The sequence below is a fragment of the Acipenser ruthenus genome, chromosome 8, assembly GCF_902713425.1.
Source record: "Acipenser ruthenus chromosome 8, fAciRut3.2 maternal haplotype, whole genome shotgun sequence".
Classification (NCBI taxonomy): domain Eukaryota; kingdom Metazoa; phylum Chordata; class Actinopteri; order Acipenseriformes; family Acipenseridae; genus Acipenser; species Acipenser ruthenus.
Window position 1 is genome coordinate 39,387,671 of NC_081196.1, and position 19,973 is coordinate 39,407,643.

At 38.9% G+C, this 19,973-nt stretch overlaps 1 protein-coding gene across 4 annotated transcripts; it reads right to left on the reverse strand.

The window, feature by feature from the left end:
- Window positions 1–787: 787 nt before the first annotated feature.
- On the reverse strand, window positions 788–19,816 carry zgc:113276 (uncharacterized protein LOC553748 homolog). Of its 4 annotated transcripts, none has more exons than XM_059028933.1 (10): window positions 19,662–19,816; window positions 17,041–17,258; window positions 12,999–13,171; window positions 10,348–10,563; window positions 8,162–8,465; window positions 7,636–7,769; window positions 4,817–5,056; window positions 3,653–3,814; window positions 2,428–2,517; window positions 788–1,629 (listed from the first exon to the last, which is right to left on the reverse strand). In XM_059028933.1, exons 2-10 carry the CDS (start codon window positions 17,228–17,230, stop codon window positions 1,450–1,452), a joined length of 1,689 nt encoding a protein of 562 aa, XP_058884916.1. In that variant the 5' UTR covers window positions 17,231–17,258; window positions 19,662–19,816; the 3' UTR covers window positions 788–1,449. The 4 variants fall into 4 exon arrangements, with proteins under 4 accessions (XP_058884916.1, XP_058884917.1, XP_033866444.2 ...); XM_059028934.1 differs by having other exon boundaries at window positions 789–1,629; window positions 17,041–17,238; XM_034010553.2 differs by having other exon boundaries at window positions 789–1,629; window positions 17,041–17,241.
- Window positions 19,817–19,973: the final 157 nt, after the last annotated feature.

A 19,973-nucleotide genomic window follows, 5' to 3' on the forward strand; every position in this document is an offset into this window, starting at 1 on the left:
ACAGCAACAGAGACAGAGTTAAACAGCGGCAGGAAATTTAGAGAGGGAAGGGAACACAATTACAAACAACGGGAACAAATTAGACACACACAGCAGAAGTACAGTACAACACAAATGCACGGATCGTTACAATATTATTATTATTATTATTATTATTATTATTATTATTAATTATTATTATTATTATTACAAATCTAATTTTGTTGTAAAAGCAGATTCAATTTAAAGTTATTGTAGCTAACAAAATAATTATATAAATCGTTGCCACGTTGCACTTCCTTTAGCTACATATAGGTCTCTAATGTGCAATTGTACATTGGCAGCTTTATTTTGCATAACTGGTTTCACCGACATATTTAGCAGTGCTTGTTGTATAAAGGCCTGGTCGGTCACACCTGTGACTTCTTGACGGCAACAAGAGGAACACATTTGTTGCCTGCGTGTGTTGACTTGCAGTTTGCGGTGGTCACAGGAGAGACAATCATGCAGTTGACAAGCTGGCAACACACAGGCAGCAACGTAATGCAAACCAATCATAATCCACGTTTTTGTCACAATGTAAACATGCTGCGAAGGAAGGCTGCTCCCGCATGTTAGAGGAGGAAGAGGAGAGTGGAGAAAAAGCTTTGGCTTCGGTCTTGGGTTATGAGACGTGAAGAAATATTATTGTATCACCTGTTTTTAAACTTGCACCAAAAACAAACCTTTTCTAAAACGTGGTGAAAAAGTAGTAATTTTTTGTAAACTTACAAAAACGCAACCATTACAACCTTTTTTTTTATCATTTATTGTCTTTTGTTTTCAATTATTTATTTCAATAATAATAATAATAATAATAATAATAATAATAATAATAAATTGACACAAAGGAAACACAAAGTAACAGGTGGCCTCCACAGGAACCTTTTTATTTTCTTATATGTAATTATCTATTTGCTTCATTTCCAAATCTACATCAACATTTTATTATCATGTGCAACTGATCGTCTGGTATTGAAAATGTTGTCCTCGTGTTGCCTGAAAAATAGAACATCGTCCTGAAGTAGGAGACACGTTGCCGGGGTGTTGACCAGGGAGGTCACACGAGGCGACAAGCCGGCAACAGCTGTCGTCCCCTTGTTGCCGTCAACAAAAGTTGCCCCTGTGACCAGGCCTTAAGACTTGCCTTTTCTTATTAATTGGTCAAAAACATCACTAAATGGTAAGTGTAAACTTCTACAAGAGATAGCACAGGTTTGCACACTTTTAACAGAAGAAGAGTCATTGTTAAATTGTTTAGGGAAAAATACACAGTATAATAATGGGACCTGGTTGAAATTATGATGTTTACAATGGGCAGACATTCAGAAAATAATGATTGCAGTGACATCATTTCAAACTAAAGTTTATTGGCCTTTTGCTGGAGGGTGGCTATTTATCATTGTTTTATAGCTGGAAAGTGTCATGAAATCAAAGCCACATCAGCCCGTGCATCTGTTGAATGTATGCCTCTTTCTGAGTCTGTTCAGCCTGTGTTGTGTCCAGAGCAGTACATTTTTCACATGGCTCTCTGTGTTTATAATGGATGGCTTTGGCAATCCGGGCGCTCGCAGCTTGTCCCCCAGCCAGGTTGACTGCATGAGGTCCAATCTGTACAACACAAACAATAGGAACATAATAAGCCATAGTATCATTCATTTCCTATTGATTGGTCCAGCTTTACAAAGAGGTTGATCTGATTAACCTATTTCCTGCTGGGATAAACCACAACTGTTTTTCTAAAGCATTTTACAGTACTGCGGAAGCTACCTGGATTGCATCCCCTTATTTCTTTGGGTTGGTTGACACGATCCAGGGTTATTCTCCAGCGCCATAAAATGCTCAGAAAATACAACAGGGTGTAGGTTACTCAGATCAACCCCTAAGCTTTAGAGTCAGTGCAACTTCCCTTCTGAAAATAAATAGGAAGCACAGAAATAAATAAACCACTCACTCATCTTGAATGAGGACCTAGCTGAAAGACTCACAACTGCAGCAGCTTTTACAGAAGTGACAGTTATTTAAATAGACCCGTACGTGAAGGTGCACAGTAAGCCTGAGCTCAGCCCGCGTCCATTTAAAAGCTGTAAGAGGTTTACAGCCCTTCACTTTACGAGTCTTCAAGACATTTTTCAGTTCACCAAGGCTTTATAACAATCTAAAGTCATGTTTCATGAGATAAGTCAAAAATCCTCTAATTAAAATAATTGGATAAACTTGCCACTGCTGTGGGAATAATCCTGCATGTCTGTAGAAGAATCACAATAACATTCACTCTCTGTATAAAACAACTTGTGGTGTTGTCTCGCAGGACTTTTTTGATGATCTCAAAAGGTTTTCTGATCCTGAAATGTGTACACTCACAAGACCAGAAATCACAATGCAAGAATGCAAGACACCAAACCAAACCTGAAGTGCTGAATATTGCCCCATTAAATAGAGGTCACAGCCAGGAGCCCATTGGAGATTTTCAGAGATTGAAGGCCAGCCATCTAGAATCTAGAATAACCCACAGAGTAAGCAGAATGGTTAAACACAACAACACACGGACATGACACATACACACAACACACAACACACACACACACACACACACACACACACACACACACACACACACACACTCGATACTCTAAACTGGTGAACTACAGGTCTGTACCAGAGGTTTTCCAAAAAAGATACTTTTTTTCAAATAAATGTACTGTTTTGTAATCAGAAAAAGTGAAATGATATCATGGCATCAGGTTAACACTGTGATGTTTATTTTTTACTGTACATTGTCTAACACTAATGACTATAAAATCAAGCATATTCAGCAGATATCCATGTGTTTAGCCTTATTTTCAAAAGTGACATATGGCACCTGTAAATGTTGCAAAACAACACACTATAGGTACACTTATGCTTTGGGGTCAGAAAATGTTACTGGCAGTAAATCATGTCAGTCAATAAGAGAAGGAGCTGGTTGGTTAGTGACAGGAAAGAAGGCCCTGAAGGGTAGGGTAAAATGATCAAGGTACAGTAAAATAACTGAAAAGGCTTGCAGGCAGAGCTTTTTCTACCCAAGCACAGTAACCAAGTAGCATGTTTTAAAACTAAAATACTGAGTGGAGCTATTCACAGCCACGTTTGCTGTAGTTGGCATGCATAAACAATGATGCTTGCTTACTTGTCAATATCTTATTCAAATGTTAAATACGAATATCTTACACAGCTGTTTTTAAGCCAGATCTTGCCTCAATGGCTTTAAATCTAACAGAAGCATAATACAAAAATAAACGAAATTACAATTTAAAGTATAGAAGCAGACAAAAAAGGGAACAAGATTCCCAAAGAGAAACCCAACGGAACTCTTACTAGTACAGTGTGGGCAGCAGTGTGGAGTAGCAGTGAGGGCTCTGGACTCTTGACCGGAGGATCGTGGATTCAATCCCCGGTGGGGACACTGCTGCTGTACCCTTGAGCAAGGTACTTTACCTAGATTGCTCCAGTAAAAACCCAACTGCATAAATGGGTAATTGTATGTAAAAATAATGTGATATCTTGTAACAATTGTAAGTCGCCCTGGATAAGGGCGTCTGCTAAGAAATAAATAATAATAATAGTACTGCATACTGCAGGGAAGCTCTGGTACCTGAATCGGGAACTCTTTAATGACATCAGACAGTAAAGAATCCTGGGTGACGTCAAGTTTACAGCCAGTCGCTAGCCAGATTCTGTCACCACTCCAGCGTTCACTGGTACTTAAAGAGATGGCCCATTCCTGATCTTTGTAAGACCACTTGGCTTCAGATACCTAAAGTAAACATTTCAAAACAACCAGTTAAATAATCATTATCTCAGGACAGAGGAGTTAGTATTTCACAGTTTAGGTTGGTTTATCTAGTCATTGTTTTTTCATCAAGGTTTCTTGACTGGATTATTGAATTATGAATAGGATTAAGGGGCCCTTCAAACCTTTTCTTGGCTGATCCACTGCACTTGCAATGTGAAACTATAGAGTCAGCAAAATGGCTTTATTCAGGAAAGTACACATTTACAGGAATGTGCAGAGCAAAAAATGATGGAGCTGCATTTCTTGCTCCCTAACACACATCTTACCCACATTACTTTCTCACATTACTAATGTCTAAAAGCAAAAGCAAATCACCTCAAACCTGAAATTCAAAGATATACTGTAAATAGCAATTTTTCTGTCCTGCAGCATCAATAATATGCAGAAGAAAGGATAATCAAACTACCTCTCTACTTACCTAAGGCTACACTGTGTCTTAAAAGGTGAGGCTAAATGCCAAACCATGTTAAGTCAAATGTCCTACCTGGATGTATCCTTTTAATTTTATTGTGTCCTGACTGAATCAAGTTCTGGTGGCAGCATTGTTAAAGCTCTAACTTGCTGTCATTTTCTATTATGTCTGTATTATGAAACTACCTTTGGAGGTACCAGCGTCCCTCATGTATTTCTTACAACCTAATACATACTTAAACAAACAAATCAATATGTATATAGCCTTTTTAGTTTAATATCTTTATAATGGTGAGGTCACAGAATTTGCACAATTGTAAATTGTTAAAACTACAATTAACAAAAACCAGGAAAACCACACACTGATAGGTACATGAGCATACAAATGTGCGTGTTTTATCTTTTTTATTATGAAGTTACGACATGAGAAATTCAGTCTGGAGTCACAAGACTTTTTAATTCAATTAGGCTGTTTTATAAATCTATCTATCTATCTATCTATCTATCTATCTATCTATCTATATATAGTTGGCAGATTTTACAACCTCTTACCTGACAGTATGTTTTAACAATCAGATTGCCACTGCTGATGAAGGGCTGCAGCTGTTGATAGGCCTCAGGTGTTACCGCTCCTCCTTTTCTGGCCTGGCGTATCATAATCAGGCGTTTGTGTAAGCTTCTCTCGTTGTAGAACTGACGGAGATAAGCCAGCCCATCTAGCTTAATGCCATGCTCAACGTGGGAGTACCGTCCAACTAGAGTTTCAATGTCCCCAACATCAAACTGCTTCAACTGCAAAATATTCAAACACCACTTCAGTAGCTGCTGGTTTCAGTTATTGCCAGTCGCTGTACAAAACTGGCATGAATATATATATATATATATATATATATATATATATATATATATATGGGCTAAAACTAAATAAAACATATACCCATTCTCCTTTACTGCTTTAAATGTGGTTCAGGGGTATACATTCATTAACCAAGTTGGTAAATTGTAGAGATGCAATAATTAATTGATTAATTAATCATCCTAGTGCCATGTTTGGAGAATGTTATATCAGGGGGGCCACGGGATGGTTTCAGAAGGGCCGCAGCACATACAAAATGTTTTTCTCCCAAATGACACTAAACATAATGAAAGCAGTAATGCTTCTACCGGTACAAACAAACAAGCTCTCTCACAAATGGGGATAAAAATCAAAATGTTGAGTGGGGGTCCTCAGTCAGAATGCTTAATGATATGGGGGGCCTTGAGCAAACATAAGGGCTTCCCTGGGTCAAACAGCAAGCGCTTTCACATTGCCAGTTTCAACCCGAGACAAAACTGTTTTACCGGGGTGAACTCACCCCTGACAGAAAGTAGGGTTGAGAATTTTCAACCCAGGACAAAGCGCTCACCTCGGGTTGAAAAATTAAATGTGAATGCAACAGGGTTACACTCGCTTCAGGTTGAAAACACGCATGACAGTAGCCAAAAACAAACATCAAGAGGCAAGGTTCACAGATCTGCGCGCAGCTGTAAATAAAAAAAGATAAAAAATGGCAAGAGTGTTATGGAGCGATGATGAGGTCCAGGAGTTGCTCAGTCTTTGGGCAAATGGAACAAAAATAAACATCTTGCACGGAGCACAGGTTGCCGGCGCCTCCTCCAAGCTTGTTGTACACGAGCCCTAGGGATAGGGTAAATCTCATTTACTCGTGTAAATGACGAAAAACACGGGAAAACCACACCCATTTTCACATGGAAACCTGCATTTCATGTGAAAATGTAAATGAGCGTGTTGTCCGTATGTGACACAGCTCTAAATATTGCAAGGGAACAGGTCAGTTGTTACTGTGGGTTCCAAGACGGCAGAAAGTGGGCGGTTTTATGGTTAGCAGTGGTGTATTTCACCTTAATGATAATGCAGGTAGCTTTTTTTATTGTTGTTTTTTGATGTGTGTCTGTCCTGTCATGCTGAATAGCTCAAGTGGGTTTACAGTGCTGTATAAAACCACTTACAAATATACCATGAACTGTAGTGTACACATAGTATTAAAGCAGCTGTTTGAGAATATCCTTGCTGTAAAAACTATGCTAAAGGTAAACACCAAGAGCAAGTTAGCAGCTTAAATGTCTAACTCAATTAATTCCCGTCCTTTTTTTGATCCCAGCTATGTCCAAAGACAACGCGTGTCTGCCCTCCACGTTTAATAAATATAGCTGGTGAACTGGATGTCATGAGTCAACAAACATATATACCAATAAGTTGTTGATGCCCTCTCAGAACTGACCACATAAAATTGCAAATGAACGTATAGATTGTGTTTTATTTGTTTGCATCATTAATATTTAACACAACGGTAAATCCAGCACAACTTAAAAGACAGGAGAGAATCTCTGACAGCACGAGCCTCCTCAGATCGCTGCTGTCCAATTGAAACTGGCGGCTGAGGTAACCTTCCCCCTGTCTGTCTCACAGGCAGCCACAGAACACCTCATTTTGTTGTTGACAAGAGTTTGTGCAGGATACAGCAGGCAGTGGCAATTTTGGGAACAAACTAATGCTGCACTTCAGTCCGTTTCATCAGTATCCGCCACCTCCCTTTCAAGTGCCCACTACCCGTATTTGCCCAAGCGTGGTGTTGAATGCTTCCTCAGCAGCTGAGCCGTCCAGACGGGTAGGGTTTCTAAGCCAGGGTAGTATACGAAGCATCACCTGATCCCCTATGTGCTGTATTGCCTGAATGAAAGGGAAATATATATAACGTCTCCTCCGCTTTTCAGCCATGGTGATCTGCAATACCTGTTGGTCAGTTTCATTTTATACCTCAGAGTTCATTTTTAATTAATGAGTCATAAAATAAATTAGTTGAAACAGTATTCACTACTAACGACTTGACACCCCACTAATGACATTTGAAAAACAATTTGGGTAAGAGCAGTAAAACATATTATTAAACAACCAGGCACTAGGTATTTAGAAATCGCAGCTTAGATTCTCTTGTGTACCAGTTCTCGAGCCATCTGCAAAAACAGCACGAGAACTTTAGGCATAGCTAATTTACATATCAACCGCAACTTTCCCCTTCATTTGCATGATGTCGGGTGAAAGGCCGTGTTTTCTCGAGTAAAATAAACTGAGCGAATAGAAACCCGAAAAAGCATTTTGCACGAGACATTTTTTCTTGAGCAAATGTCTCAAGCTAAAAAAAACACGCATGGAAACTCCAATGAAAAGAAAAATTGCAGGTATGTTATTTAAACAGTTGTAGCAACACGTTGGGAAATGTAAAACTATATTTTTCCCAACCCCGCTATTTAATCTTTAACATAATCAGTATTAGTGGAAATAATGAAACATATTTCTGTTCAGTCCATACCTGCAAATGTTTTCTCATAACCCAAGTGACTTGACTGGCCCCTTGCTGTAAGGCAAAGGAGATGATGTGAGCACTCGTCAGGCCTCCTCCAACCACCATCAGCCGATCCCCTTTCTGGCACACATGTGGTTGGTCTAAAAAGAACACATGAAGATATCATGTACTGCTTGTTTTTTTTTTTTACCAAGGCTTTCATGTTAGTTAACAGTCACAGTTTTGGTATGTTTAGGTTTGTTAGTTTGTAAGCAGCAAGTCATAATATGGAGAAATACTACAGTATAGGTCATTTTAACATTTTCTCGAATTAGCCTGCTGATGTACACAAACATGAATTGAATTATTTATTTCCAAAACGTCTTATTTTGAATATTGACTGTGTCTGTTCATGATAAAATGTTTTATACACTAGCTTAATTTACTCATAATAATACAATCTTTATGAAAGTTACATGGAAATGACATATGGACAGAATGTGCACTTTTACCAGTAAGTGTCTATATTCCAACGTCACACCCATTGACTTACTTTGCTGATGGACATTGTGAAGATGCATTAGCTGCACGGTATGCTGTAGCCGCTCCTCTGGGTAACTCTCACTGATTGCGGTAACCCAGGACGGAATGTTTGCCATTTGTGTTCTTGTGGGTCCTGTTGCCATGACGACCTGCTTTGACTCAATAGCCTCTCCACTCTGCAATACCACTTTAAAGTACAGTGCCCTTTTGTGGTCACATTGGTTTTGCAACACATCAGTGGCGGGTTCTAGGACTGGGATGATTCTATCCACAGTACCTCTGACAAGAATGCTTTCCAGATGGTATTTCTGGACCTGCTCAAGACAGAACAGCCCAATGTCATAACTGTTGTGTAAACCTGTTGTGATTTTCCATTGTGGACAAATTACCCACTTCAGTCATTTACTATGGAGTGGGCAATTTGCCAACAAGTTGCTCAATAATATAAAATACAGGTCAAAGACATACTATACATGGAGAAATTATACAACTTATTCCAAGTAACTGGCCTTGAGCAAGACATATATATCCATGAAGTGTGTCAGAATAGTGAGTAATTCATAGATTGCAATGTAATTTTATGCGTTGATAACATACCATGCTGGCAGTAATTTTATTTACTCGTGTTCATGCAAGTATGATTTATTAGTTGCCATTTACCTCCATTGAGGCAGTCCACCGTTTCTGACAGTCTGAGTTTGTAGTTTATACAAACACTGCCGCATGCTTTTAAGTGTAATCGCTGAAAACAATTTTCCTTAAAGATTTTGCAGTGTCTGAGCAACCATGCTTTCCACATGCTATTGCTAGTCTGGTGATGGTCACCGGTATACAAGCCTGCAGCTTTCAGTGTTCGGAGGAGGAACGTGTGCGAGAGTGAGAGGGAGAGGGAGAGGGAGAGGGAGAGGGAGAGGGGGAATATTGAAATCAAAAACGAAACTAAAAATAAAACTAGAGTGAAGGCTATTGCCCAGCCTGACTGAGGTATTGTTTTGTTTTTATGTGTTTGTGATTTGTTTTGTTTACCTTTTTTTATTTTGCTCTGTGAGAAGTGTTTTCTGTTTAAATATTTATTTTATTTTTGTGCAATAAAAACCGCGCACAAGAGTGCTTTCACTGCAGCACCTGTCTGTGTTTGTCTGTCAGCTGTCTGGTCTGGGTATGTCATCACCCTCGGCTACCCTGTCACAGTACTGTATCAGCTACAGTTAACCTTTATATAACATTCAGCCAGCAGATTGTTACAGACTGGATTAATGGAACAGATACAAATGTGGCAGAAGAAATGTATTTGTTTTTTATAATGGTTTGTTTATGATTAATATTTCATAGACAAGACATTGCATGCTAGAAAAGTTATAATCAGAGGGAAAGAATATATGTCTTGCAGTTACAGCTGCAGTACCACAGAAGAAAATGAGTCTTAATTTATGAGGTACAGTAGACAGTGCTGTTTCGTGGTTTAACCTGAAGGCGTTACTCAATTACAATACTTGTGTGATGACAGACGGTGTAACACTTTTCGATCAAGTATGACATCTTAATGTTTAATTGGATGTGCCAAGAATTTGTCTTGAAGAATAATGTTCTACAATCCACCAGTACAGACCGCAGATGGGTTTAGAAAAAAATTATCTAAACGTTGAATTATTATGGATAAAGTTGTGAAAAACAGAGCTTTATACTCCCCTTTTAAATTTTGAGTATTATCATTATTAATATTATTATTACAGTTGTGAAAGTAACTGTATCTCCCATTCAACATATATCAGTTTTCTTTCTCCGCCTTTCAAAGCTGCTGAACTGCTGAACAGCTTATTACATTGAGGTAAGTTGTTTTCTTACTTATGTAAGTTTTATTTTGGCCAATGTAAATTGTTAAATTTTGGTCCAGATTTTTTTACACCCCTGCTCTATCAATGTTGGTCAGACCTAGTAGTCTTGCTTAACATTAATCAGTCATGTGAAGGGTAGCCAAGGGTTTGCCACCTTCGGCTGGTTTTTCTAGTTGTTGGTCCAACATTACCTGTTGTAGGGTAGATAGGTAGGTAGGAATCCATGCTAAACAACGTACCTTTTACATGCACGCTTTTAGATAGGGTATAGCAGAGCAGTATGATTATTTGGGAGGTGCAACACACTGTTCCAGTTGATGCCATAGCAACATGCTCACACCCAGCAAGCCTCCAGTCAAACCTGCTCCATGAAGAAGTCCATACTGAGCTTTGTGCCCGGGAGGCTGAAATAAAGGCTCTTCCGCAGGCTACTATTAGCAGAGAGCTTTTTCTTGTCTTTCTTGCCCAGACGGTTGTCATTGAAAAAGGCGTTTTCATCTTGAATGTAAATGTGTTCGGGCAGACAGTGTAATTCCCCCATGCGCTCATGCTCAATAACAAATTCTTGCAGAGCTTTCTGTGAAATTAAATCACATTAAATTGATCTCATTCGTTTAGACATTTCTTTATAGATACAATAGTGGAAAGATACAGATCACAGTGTAAAATGATATATATATATAATTTGAACAATGGCTTAAAGCAAACATTTTTATCAAAACAACAAACACTTTTATGTTCTCCCTTAACCTATAGGTAAAGTATTAATATATATATATATAAAATATTTTATATGGCTAATAAAATTTAGTAATGAGCCAAAACAGCCAAGACTCAGTGGGGGGTTATTTTAAATTACTTTTTTTCAAAAAGAGAAAAACGCCTTTGAAGTCTATCAGGTGAAGCATGGTTGTAAGTGAATCTGCAGCTGATGTAAGTAAATCTTACAGTCTCTGTAAGTCACCTTGGATAAAGGCATCTGCTAAATAAACAAATAATAATGAAAGCATTAAAATAACCTGAAGTTTAACAGTATGTGCTAGAGTGCATGTGTTTTACATTTTTATGACATTTTTGCTAATATAGGGGTTTGTTCAGGATATTATTTTATGGCATTGCAATGTATACATGTATGCTTACCTGCATCCATTTTCTATTGTATTTACAATCTGTTTAATATAATTTAATATTTTAGGCTGTGTGTCTGCATCTCCTGAATTAAGAAATAACACACATTGTAAAGGAGTGCAGTACTTTAGATTGAATCCACACAAAAAAAGAATGTAATCCAAATAAAAATGATATCACTTCTCAAATTTTCTTTTTCTTTTGTGAATTTAAGTCTGCCAAATATTTTGTTGGTTTACTGATATTAATAATAATAATAATATATCTTTATATAGCACCTTTCATTGTGGACCACCATCACGAAGTGCTTTACAGAGGTAGGCTATGAATTGTGCATTATATGCAGAGTCACTTGCAATAGGACATTGATTTAACATCTCATCCACAGGATGGAGCACAAGGAGATTAAGTGACTTGCTCAGGGTCACACAATGAGTCAGTCAGTGGCAGAGGTGGGATTTGAACCGGTGATCTTCTGGTTATAAGTCCTGGACTTTAACCACTGGACCCCACTGCCTGATGGGCAGTAATAATGACTGATGGACATTAATAATGACTGATGGGTATTAATCTCAGATAATTTTTTAGGGTTGAAGGTCAGAGAAGTTTCCATAGTTTTCTGAATGACAGGTTAATACATTTCCACATAATCCCTACTTTATGACATCCACTGTTATAGGGATGTTTGGGCAGCAGTATGGAGTAGTGGTTAGGGCTCTGGACTCCTGACCAGAGGGTTGTGGGTTCAATCCCCAGTGGGGGACACTGCTGTTGTACCCTTGAGCAAGGTACTTTACCTAGATTGCTCCAGTAAAAACCCAACTGTATAAATGGGTAATTGTATGTAAAAATAATGTGATATCTGTATAATGTGAAATCTTGTAACAATTGTAAGTCACCCTGGATAAGGGCGTCTGCTAAGGAAATAATGTTAGCATAATAAACAGTGTTAGCATAAGTAGGCTGTGTGGTCCAGTGGTTAAAGAAAAGGGCTTGTAAACAGGATGTCACCGGTTCAAATCCCAACTCAACCACTGACTCATTGTGTGACCCTGAGCAGGTCACTTAACCTCCTTGTGCTCTGTCTTTTGGGTGAGATGCACTTGTATTATTATTATTATTTATTTCTTAGCAGACGCCCTTATCCAGGGCGACTTACATTTGTCACAAGATATCACATTATTTTTACATACAATTACATTTTTTTTTACATACAATTACCCATTTATACAGTTGGGTTTTGTTTTTGTTTTTTTGTTTTTTTTACTGGAGCAATCTAGGTAAAGTACCTTGCTCAAGGGTACAGCAGCAGTGTCCCCCCCACCAGGGATTGAACCCACGACCCTCCATTCAAGAGTCCAGAGCCCTAACCACTACACCACACTGCTGTGGTGCCCTACTTGTAAGTGACTCTGCAGCTGATGCATAGTTCACACACCCTAGTCTCTATAAGTCACCTTGGATAAAGGTATCTGCTAAATAAACAAATATTAATGTACCTGCTGTTCAGGGGAGTCAGTGACCTATGTCTTCTATTGCTGCTGTATCCCTTTCATGACTGCCTTCTGTAGATCCTCCGAGGCAAAATAGTTTTTTTGGGTATGCCCATTTACTATGCCTCAAGAAAACATTACGCAGAAAGCATTTCGAACCACCAAAAGAACAACCAGACAGTCGAGAGCTAGATCAATTCCAACCAATTACGTTTTTTATTCTATTATCACAAATATTCTAAACCTGTTGGGTTTTACAGCAGTTATGATGAAGTGCTTGGCTTTCACTGTTGGAGCCCCATGGACTCTCAACATTCTGACTGGTCACAGATTTGAATTGTCCTAACTTGAAGCTTCATGTTAAGAAAGTGGAAAATAAAGTTGTCCTCACCTTGTTCAAGGGATCAGTGTGGACCAGGGTATGGGAGCGAAGATGAGGTATATTCAATGCTGCAAACTGCTTCTCCCATAATGTCATCCACTCTCCGTAAAGATCAACGACTTTTATACTCAAAGGGGGGCATGATGGCATATCCTTGTGTGCCATTGGTTCATCTTCTTGACCTGTTTTTTTTAGATGGTGTAAGTATTGAGACCAACAGTAGTTCCTTGCGCCAAGTTATCAGTGAGAACTGCCAGACAGCAAGGACAGTTTAAGTGTTTTCAGGGTATTGGTGCAGCAAAAGTAAATAAGCCAAAAGCACCATTTCATTTTTAATTTGTAGTTCTCAACACTCTTATGTGAAATGTAGAAAAAAAGTCTATACCTGTCATACAGTGAGTCGCCAAAATAAGGTAAAAATGTCCTTTTTCTCCTAACATTTATTTTTCAGATTCTTGCAGACCCCAGGCATTTTTATCCATGCATATGTATATTACAGGACATCCGAGTTTAATTACAATTAACTTGTTTTGTCTACATGGAAATATACTAGGGAATGCATTTATTTTTATATTTTAAAATTGACTAGTCGCATGCATCGCAGGGAAAAAAAACCTCCACCCCAGGGAGTTTTATCAACGCATATGTATATGAAACAAAACACATTGGAAATGTAAGTTCAATCTGCTTTTATTGTGCCTGAAAAACACAAGCTAAGTTAGTAGAAACAATTGGGGCAACCTTGACCCCCATCGGTTTTACAGTTGTGCCTATTTGCTTTGTGCTGGGAAAGGTTGCCCCAATGGTTGTATCAAAATGGAGGTGGGAGCAGCAGGCAGTCTCCCTCTTGCGGTGGAGGCGGGAGCAGCAGGCAGTCTCCCTCTAGCAGTGGAGGCGGGAGCAGCAGGTAGTCTCCCTCTGGCGGTGGAGGCGGGAGCAGCAGGCAGTCTCCCTCTTGCGGTGGAAGCGGGAGCAGCAGGTAGTCTCCCTCTTGCTGTGGAGGCGGGAGCAGCAGGTAGTCTCCCTCTTGCGGTGGAGGCGGGAGCAGCAGGCAGTCTCCCTCTAGCGGTAGAGGTGGGAGCAGCAGGCAGTCTCCCTCTTGCGGTGGAGGCGGGAGCAGCAGGCAGTCTCCCTCTTGTGGTGGAGGCGGGAGCAGCAGGCAGTCTCCCTCTTGTGGTGGAGGCGGGAGCCTGGAGAGTGGTGTGGCTCCTCCTCAGGCTTCCCTTTCTTGGGCTGTGGACACTCAGGCTTCCCTATTCTGAGCGCTGGACACTTGGGCTCCCCTCTTCTAGGTGCTGGACGCTCGGGCTCCTGTGCTCGCTTCTGGGCAGGCAACTCCTCCCTGACTGTCACACTGGGCGGCAGCTCCTCCTTCACAGACATTAGGAACAGCACTTCCTGTATCAGGAGCTCCATCTTCCCACTGTCTGACTCCAGACATTCTCGCCACCATGTCCAAAGTGCTCACACAGTCCATACCATCCTGTTAAACTGTTATCCGGGCAATCCTTCCAGTGGTGACTGGGATCACCACAATACTCACAGTAGAGCCAGTGAGTAGGCACTGGGAGCAGTTCAGGGTGGTGGGACAGCCATTCTTCCCAATTGTGTGGTTGCCTGAACTTGGCCTGCTTATGGCGTGGCAGGCGGTAAAACTCCTACACGCACCTCAGCTCCTCGGGCGCAGGTAGTCCACACCAGTCAGCGACACCATATGTGACAAACCAGGGTGCACTTCCCACATGCAGGACCGACTTCACTTGTCTTTTTCTGTAAAAAGGAACAGCACTCCAAAAGCACAGGTAGATTTTTAAACAGGGCAGGTTTGTAACACAAAACAAAAACCCAATTCCTTCCAGGAGTGCTAACTAAACGTTTCAGTTCTAAACTATACAAGATAGCTAAGCTGTTTTCCAGTCACAAAAACCCATATACTTTTACAAGTGGATCAAAACACTGTACCTTCTCTTTGTTCCAGCTCCCTGGTACCCTGTCCATAATGGAGCTTTGGGTTCTCTTTTTATAGGATGTGGCTGTTCCCAATTAGCACCAGTTCCATTTGGGAACAGCCACATTCTCACATTCTCCACATCCCTGCCAACCACCTCCAAAACACATACAAACACCAACACTATTTACAAGCAGGGCTCTTGCTCTGCCACTATTGCCAAAAAAATGTCATAAAGGATCACACACATAATTAGAGAAAAAATAAATACTTTATTAAACAAATACATGTTTTACTTGTCAGGGCTACTTACAGTTTATCTGAACAGTCCAGATATCTGAATGGAGCAATATTACTGAACTGTCCACATCTCGCTTTGTTATTGTTGAAAGATGCAGTTGAGCTGACAGGCTGTGATTGGCTGACTCGGCAGCTGACAGTTGTTGCTTTTGTCGATTCATAGTATTGATTGGCTGGTTTTGGCAGATCCAAATTTTTATTTGGACCAATTGTGTCTATGTTTAGTATTTAGTCCAATAGATGTGAACTACGCTTAAAAATACAGCAAATCAAAATGAAAAAGCCAGTACTTGTGCGGATTGATTTTAAATTTGATATGCAGGTGATGCGGTGAAGTTCCAGCAGGCATCTACTGTGTATTAATGCCCGCTATACCTGGAAGCTGATTGACACTGAATCGTTTTCTAATGATAGATATTAAATGATATAGAATTAGGACAGGTAAGTGGCAGAGGAATTTGAATCAAAGGTGAAGTGTCTGTTGAAAGGTCGTGTGGGATTAATGTATGGCTGATGGAATGCAGCTAACCAATCACAGAGCAGGATGTTTCCAAGCAGGTTTATAATAATCTTATTGCCATAGTACCGGATATTTTTTATATGCTAGTTCTATGGCAGCTAGCCAAAATTATTTTAAGACCATGTGACAGAAATACAATGATGCTTGGTTGTAAATCTCCCTCCCGACCTGTGAGGGCGCTAAGCAGCGAGAACCGAGTTCTTTTGACGGGCTGGTCTGACAGTTCTTTCTCAGGGTCGGGAAGTCGGCCAGTCTGGATGAAGGCAAGACTCCGTTGCAAGAACGCATTGACCCGGAAGGTAAACTATGTGGCATCCACAGACTGGAGACGTGTTTGCACCCGTTTACCAAGGGGTCATGTGTGAAAGCATAAAAATGTTAAATGTGTGTCGATACTGGAAGGACCCGTGTTAAGTGTATTGTGAGTGTTTGTCTTCGTTTGTCTAAACTGTTGCTTGTTGTATTGTCAGACGGCTAAGACACAAAGTTCGGGAGCTGTCGTCAGAGGCCAGCACCCACCCGGAACCTTACTGCACTAAAGCACCACTGCACTCATTAAAGGACTGGTGACCATGTTTTGTCTGTGTGTTTATTTACTGTGTATTTGTTCATTCAGTTGGGACTTCCCCGTATATTATTTATACAGAGCAGTACCCAGCATTTGGTACTGCCTGTGTTTCGTTATTGTTTTTCTGTTGGTCAGTTTCGACCTTTGGATTATAAATAAAAGAAACCATCGTATCACCAGTACTGTGTTTGTCATTGTTTGGAGCCCTACATTACCTCTACACCTGTGCACTATAAATCATTTTGCCACAGACCACAAATAAAGCTATCAAACTGCAACAAACAGACTTTTACTGTCATTCAGGTGCTGGTATTGTAAGTAGTCTTTCATTTTTCTTATTACCGGTAACATGTTTTAGGATTGTAATGGATGCTTAATCCTTTTCAGAATGAAAGGGCTAGATTCTCAAAGCTATTTACTCCAAATTGTTCGTAGCACATTGTATAACACACACAAAAATAAAACCAAATAACAAAAACAGAAGTAAACTTCTTTTTTTTTTTTTTAGAATTACAGAAAATAATTACGTTAATGACAATTTGGAGTACCTTTGTGAATCCATCCCAAATTGCGCAAATAACAATTTGAAGTAAAAAAAAAAAAAAAAAAAGCTTTCAGAATATGGCCCGCTGTATATCTTCCTACATACTGTATTTAGAGATTAGTAGATTAAAGACACACTTTTAGCAAAGGGATATTTGTAATAGTCTCTCACCTGCTTGGGTTTGTTTGGCTCTGTTTTTTCCAGCAGTCTTGGCTCTCCCGTTCTTAGACTTTTTCTTACTCAACACAATCCCATCTAATACTTCGGAGTGAGGAGACCCTGTTTGAAAGCAGGGGTTCTTTAAGAGGGTGGCCAGGGTTAAGGCATGTGGACCTCCCCCTACTATCAGTACATCCAGCATCACAATAGCTTCTAAGGAAAAAGGGAAACTGTAAATACAAACACAAACGTCTTCTTAAAAGCATTTTTTGTATTTGATAATATATAACATGTTACAAATGATAAGAGGCTGATGCCATGTAAATTAAAAAAAAAAAAAAAGTTTTAACGAAATAATGATCTTGTTAAAACACAATTATTTTTAACAAAATAATTATTTAGTTATGTAAGGTTTAACCATTTTGGGCCATGTGGTTACCACGAAATTTACGTGCACCTGGGTGGTGATTACCCAGGTGTGCATATATTTAAGAACCACATGACCTGAAGCGGTTTATACCACTTATAAAATGGCTATTTCAAAGCTAATCGTCATTTGCGGGATGAAAAATCATTAAAACACTTTGTTTTTAAAAAAAAAAAAACTTTTATTGTGTATGCATCTGCAGACATAAAAGACATAATCTTAATCATATTCATTGGTATTCAATAATTTGATTTAAGTTTCACATGAGTGACGTAATTTCAATAGTTAATAATAGTATGTAAATCACATTGCCCCAAATGTTTAACTATTTTTTCTAAGATATATTGGTCCATTCTGTATTATACAGTTGGCAATATACTGGGGCAAAGTGTTCTTCATATGTAAATAACAGCCTACATGAACCACTATATACAGTTGTGGGTGAAGTAATTTCAATGGTCAATAAAATTATGTAAATAACATTGCCCCAAATCTCTGACTACTTTTTCTAGTGGATATTAGTTCTCGCTGTATAGAAAATATGAAATTATCCTGGGGCAATACATTTAGCATATAGAAACGATGCCCTTAATGAACCCTTATACCCTTATATACAGATAGAGGTGACGTATTTTGAATACTTAATACAAGTATGTACATCACATTGCCACAAACCTAAGAGATATAAGTCTATTATATACTAAACATGTGCCATTGTCTTGGGGTAAGGCGTTCTTTACATAGGAAAGCCAATTAACTCATATATACAGATGTGGTGAGGGCATTTTCATGTTGGATGCAGATGTATAAAATGCTTGCAGTATAAAAAGGATCAATTATGGTGGGGCTAGATGTTTTTCATTGATAAAACAGCCTTCATTATAAACTGGAAATTGCCTAACAGGAAATAATGTAGATTTAATTATTGATGAATCCCGCGTAAAACATGGTTACTCCAAATGTTAGCTGTTTTTTTCAAACAGATATGACTCTATAATATATGCTGGAAAATGAATTCATACTAGAAATGCCCATTTTTAGATTTTATGACAGCACAACAGTGAATTTGAGGCTTCAGACAGCAGTGCTGTCGGCAAGAGTACCGAGTTCTGCCTGTTTTGGCTTTTCCCTAACATCATTCTGGCTGACAGCAAAACCTTCTTGAATGCATTTCAAGTGCATTCATCTCTATCCATGTAATAGTCCACAGTGTTCAATTTCTTGCATTAAATACAGCACCACTGGTATATCATTGGTGCTTTTGCCAAAGCAGTCTTGCACTTTTCAAGTACAGTCTAAGTGTTTAAATGCTTATAACAATTCCATCCAAATGCGCTAAACATTCCACAATTTCATTATAGTTCAAGCCTAATCCACAATAGAATCAGATTGTGTTTACTACATCAGCCATGCGTGAGTCTCTCCTGATTTCTGATTTTTTACTTGTGCTAGTGAGATATTGCATTAGCCTGCATGATGTTCTGAAGCCTGATAAAATGTGGTTTCTGTTTCCATTTTCACATAATAATTATAACATTGCAACAAAATAATTCTTTCATTACAACATAATAATTAGTATCACATAATAACGAAATAATTATTTTTTTATATAATAAATATTTTTGTTCTACATGGCAGATATATGCTTCCGTATAGCTAATAACTCAATCAATATAGTTAAAATATTGACAATGAAAAAGCTGAAAAGTTCTTGATTTAAAAAAACAAAATAAACAGGGAAAACTCAGTAATGCTTTGTGAGAATGGCCCTATACAGTGTATCTTGTTAAAAGTTCTGAATGACAAAAATAAACTTACTAGACCACGTATGCTTCAAGGCAACAACGTAATACAAACACATGTTTTACATGTAGTATGTAGTAGCACATAGTATAATTATAACTGCCAGAAGTGTAAGAAAAGATAAATAATGTATTAATAGCATAGTTAGATTAGCTTTGGTAAGAACACACTATTCAAAGTTATGGTGCAGTCAAAATACCTTAATAAAATACAACTTTGTCCACATTCTAAAGAATATTCTTATGCTTCACTACAAATGATACATTCTGGGTTATAAATGGCCTCCCTACTTAATTCATGTATGTTAGAAGTTTAAACACCTTCAAGAAGACTTTACATTTGATCTTGTATTTGAGTTTAAATTCAACTTCGTAAACTAGTAAAACAATCAATATCTATTTACCTGAAAGATGCAGATTTTGGTCTGAAGCATGAAGGATTTGAAAGGGAAAATAGAAAGAAACTTATCTTTACAAAACAGAGACACAGACACAAGCAATCCTGGGAGAAAACTATTGCAGGGAAAAAAGAGGGTGCAGCTGAGCTGACAGCTGTCACTGAAAAGATATTCTCGTAACTCAAGCAGCTTCGGTGAGGGTGGGGTGGGGGGGGGGGTGTTGGAAGCAGGCTGTATTGGATTCTTGAGGTGGCAATCGTAAGTGGAGGGAGGGTTCAGGTTATAAATAGATTGAACCACACAGTACATACAGTACTT

Bases quoted from the DNA above. Each gene is read 5' to 3' on its own strand.
- zgc:113276 (XM_059028933.1), bottom strand. From the start codon at position 17,230: ATGCTGGATGTACTGATAGTAGGGGGAGGTCCACATGCCTTAACCCTG. The intron at 13,172-17,040 runs GTGAGAGACTAT...TAAAAAAAACAG, and splicing joins AGCCAAACAAACCCAAGCAG to GTCAAGAAGATGAACCAATG. The intron at 1,630-2,427 runs GTTTGGTTTGGT...TGTGTTGTACAG, and splicing joins GGCAATATTCAGCACTTCAG to ATTGGACCTCATGCAGTCAA.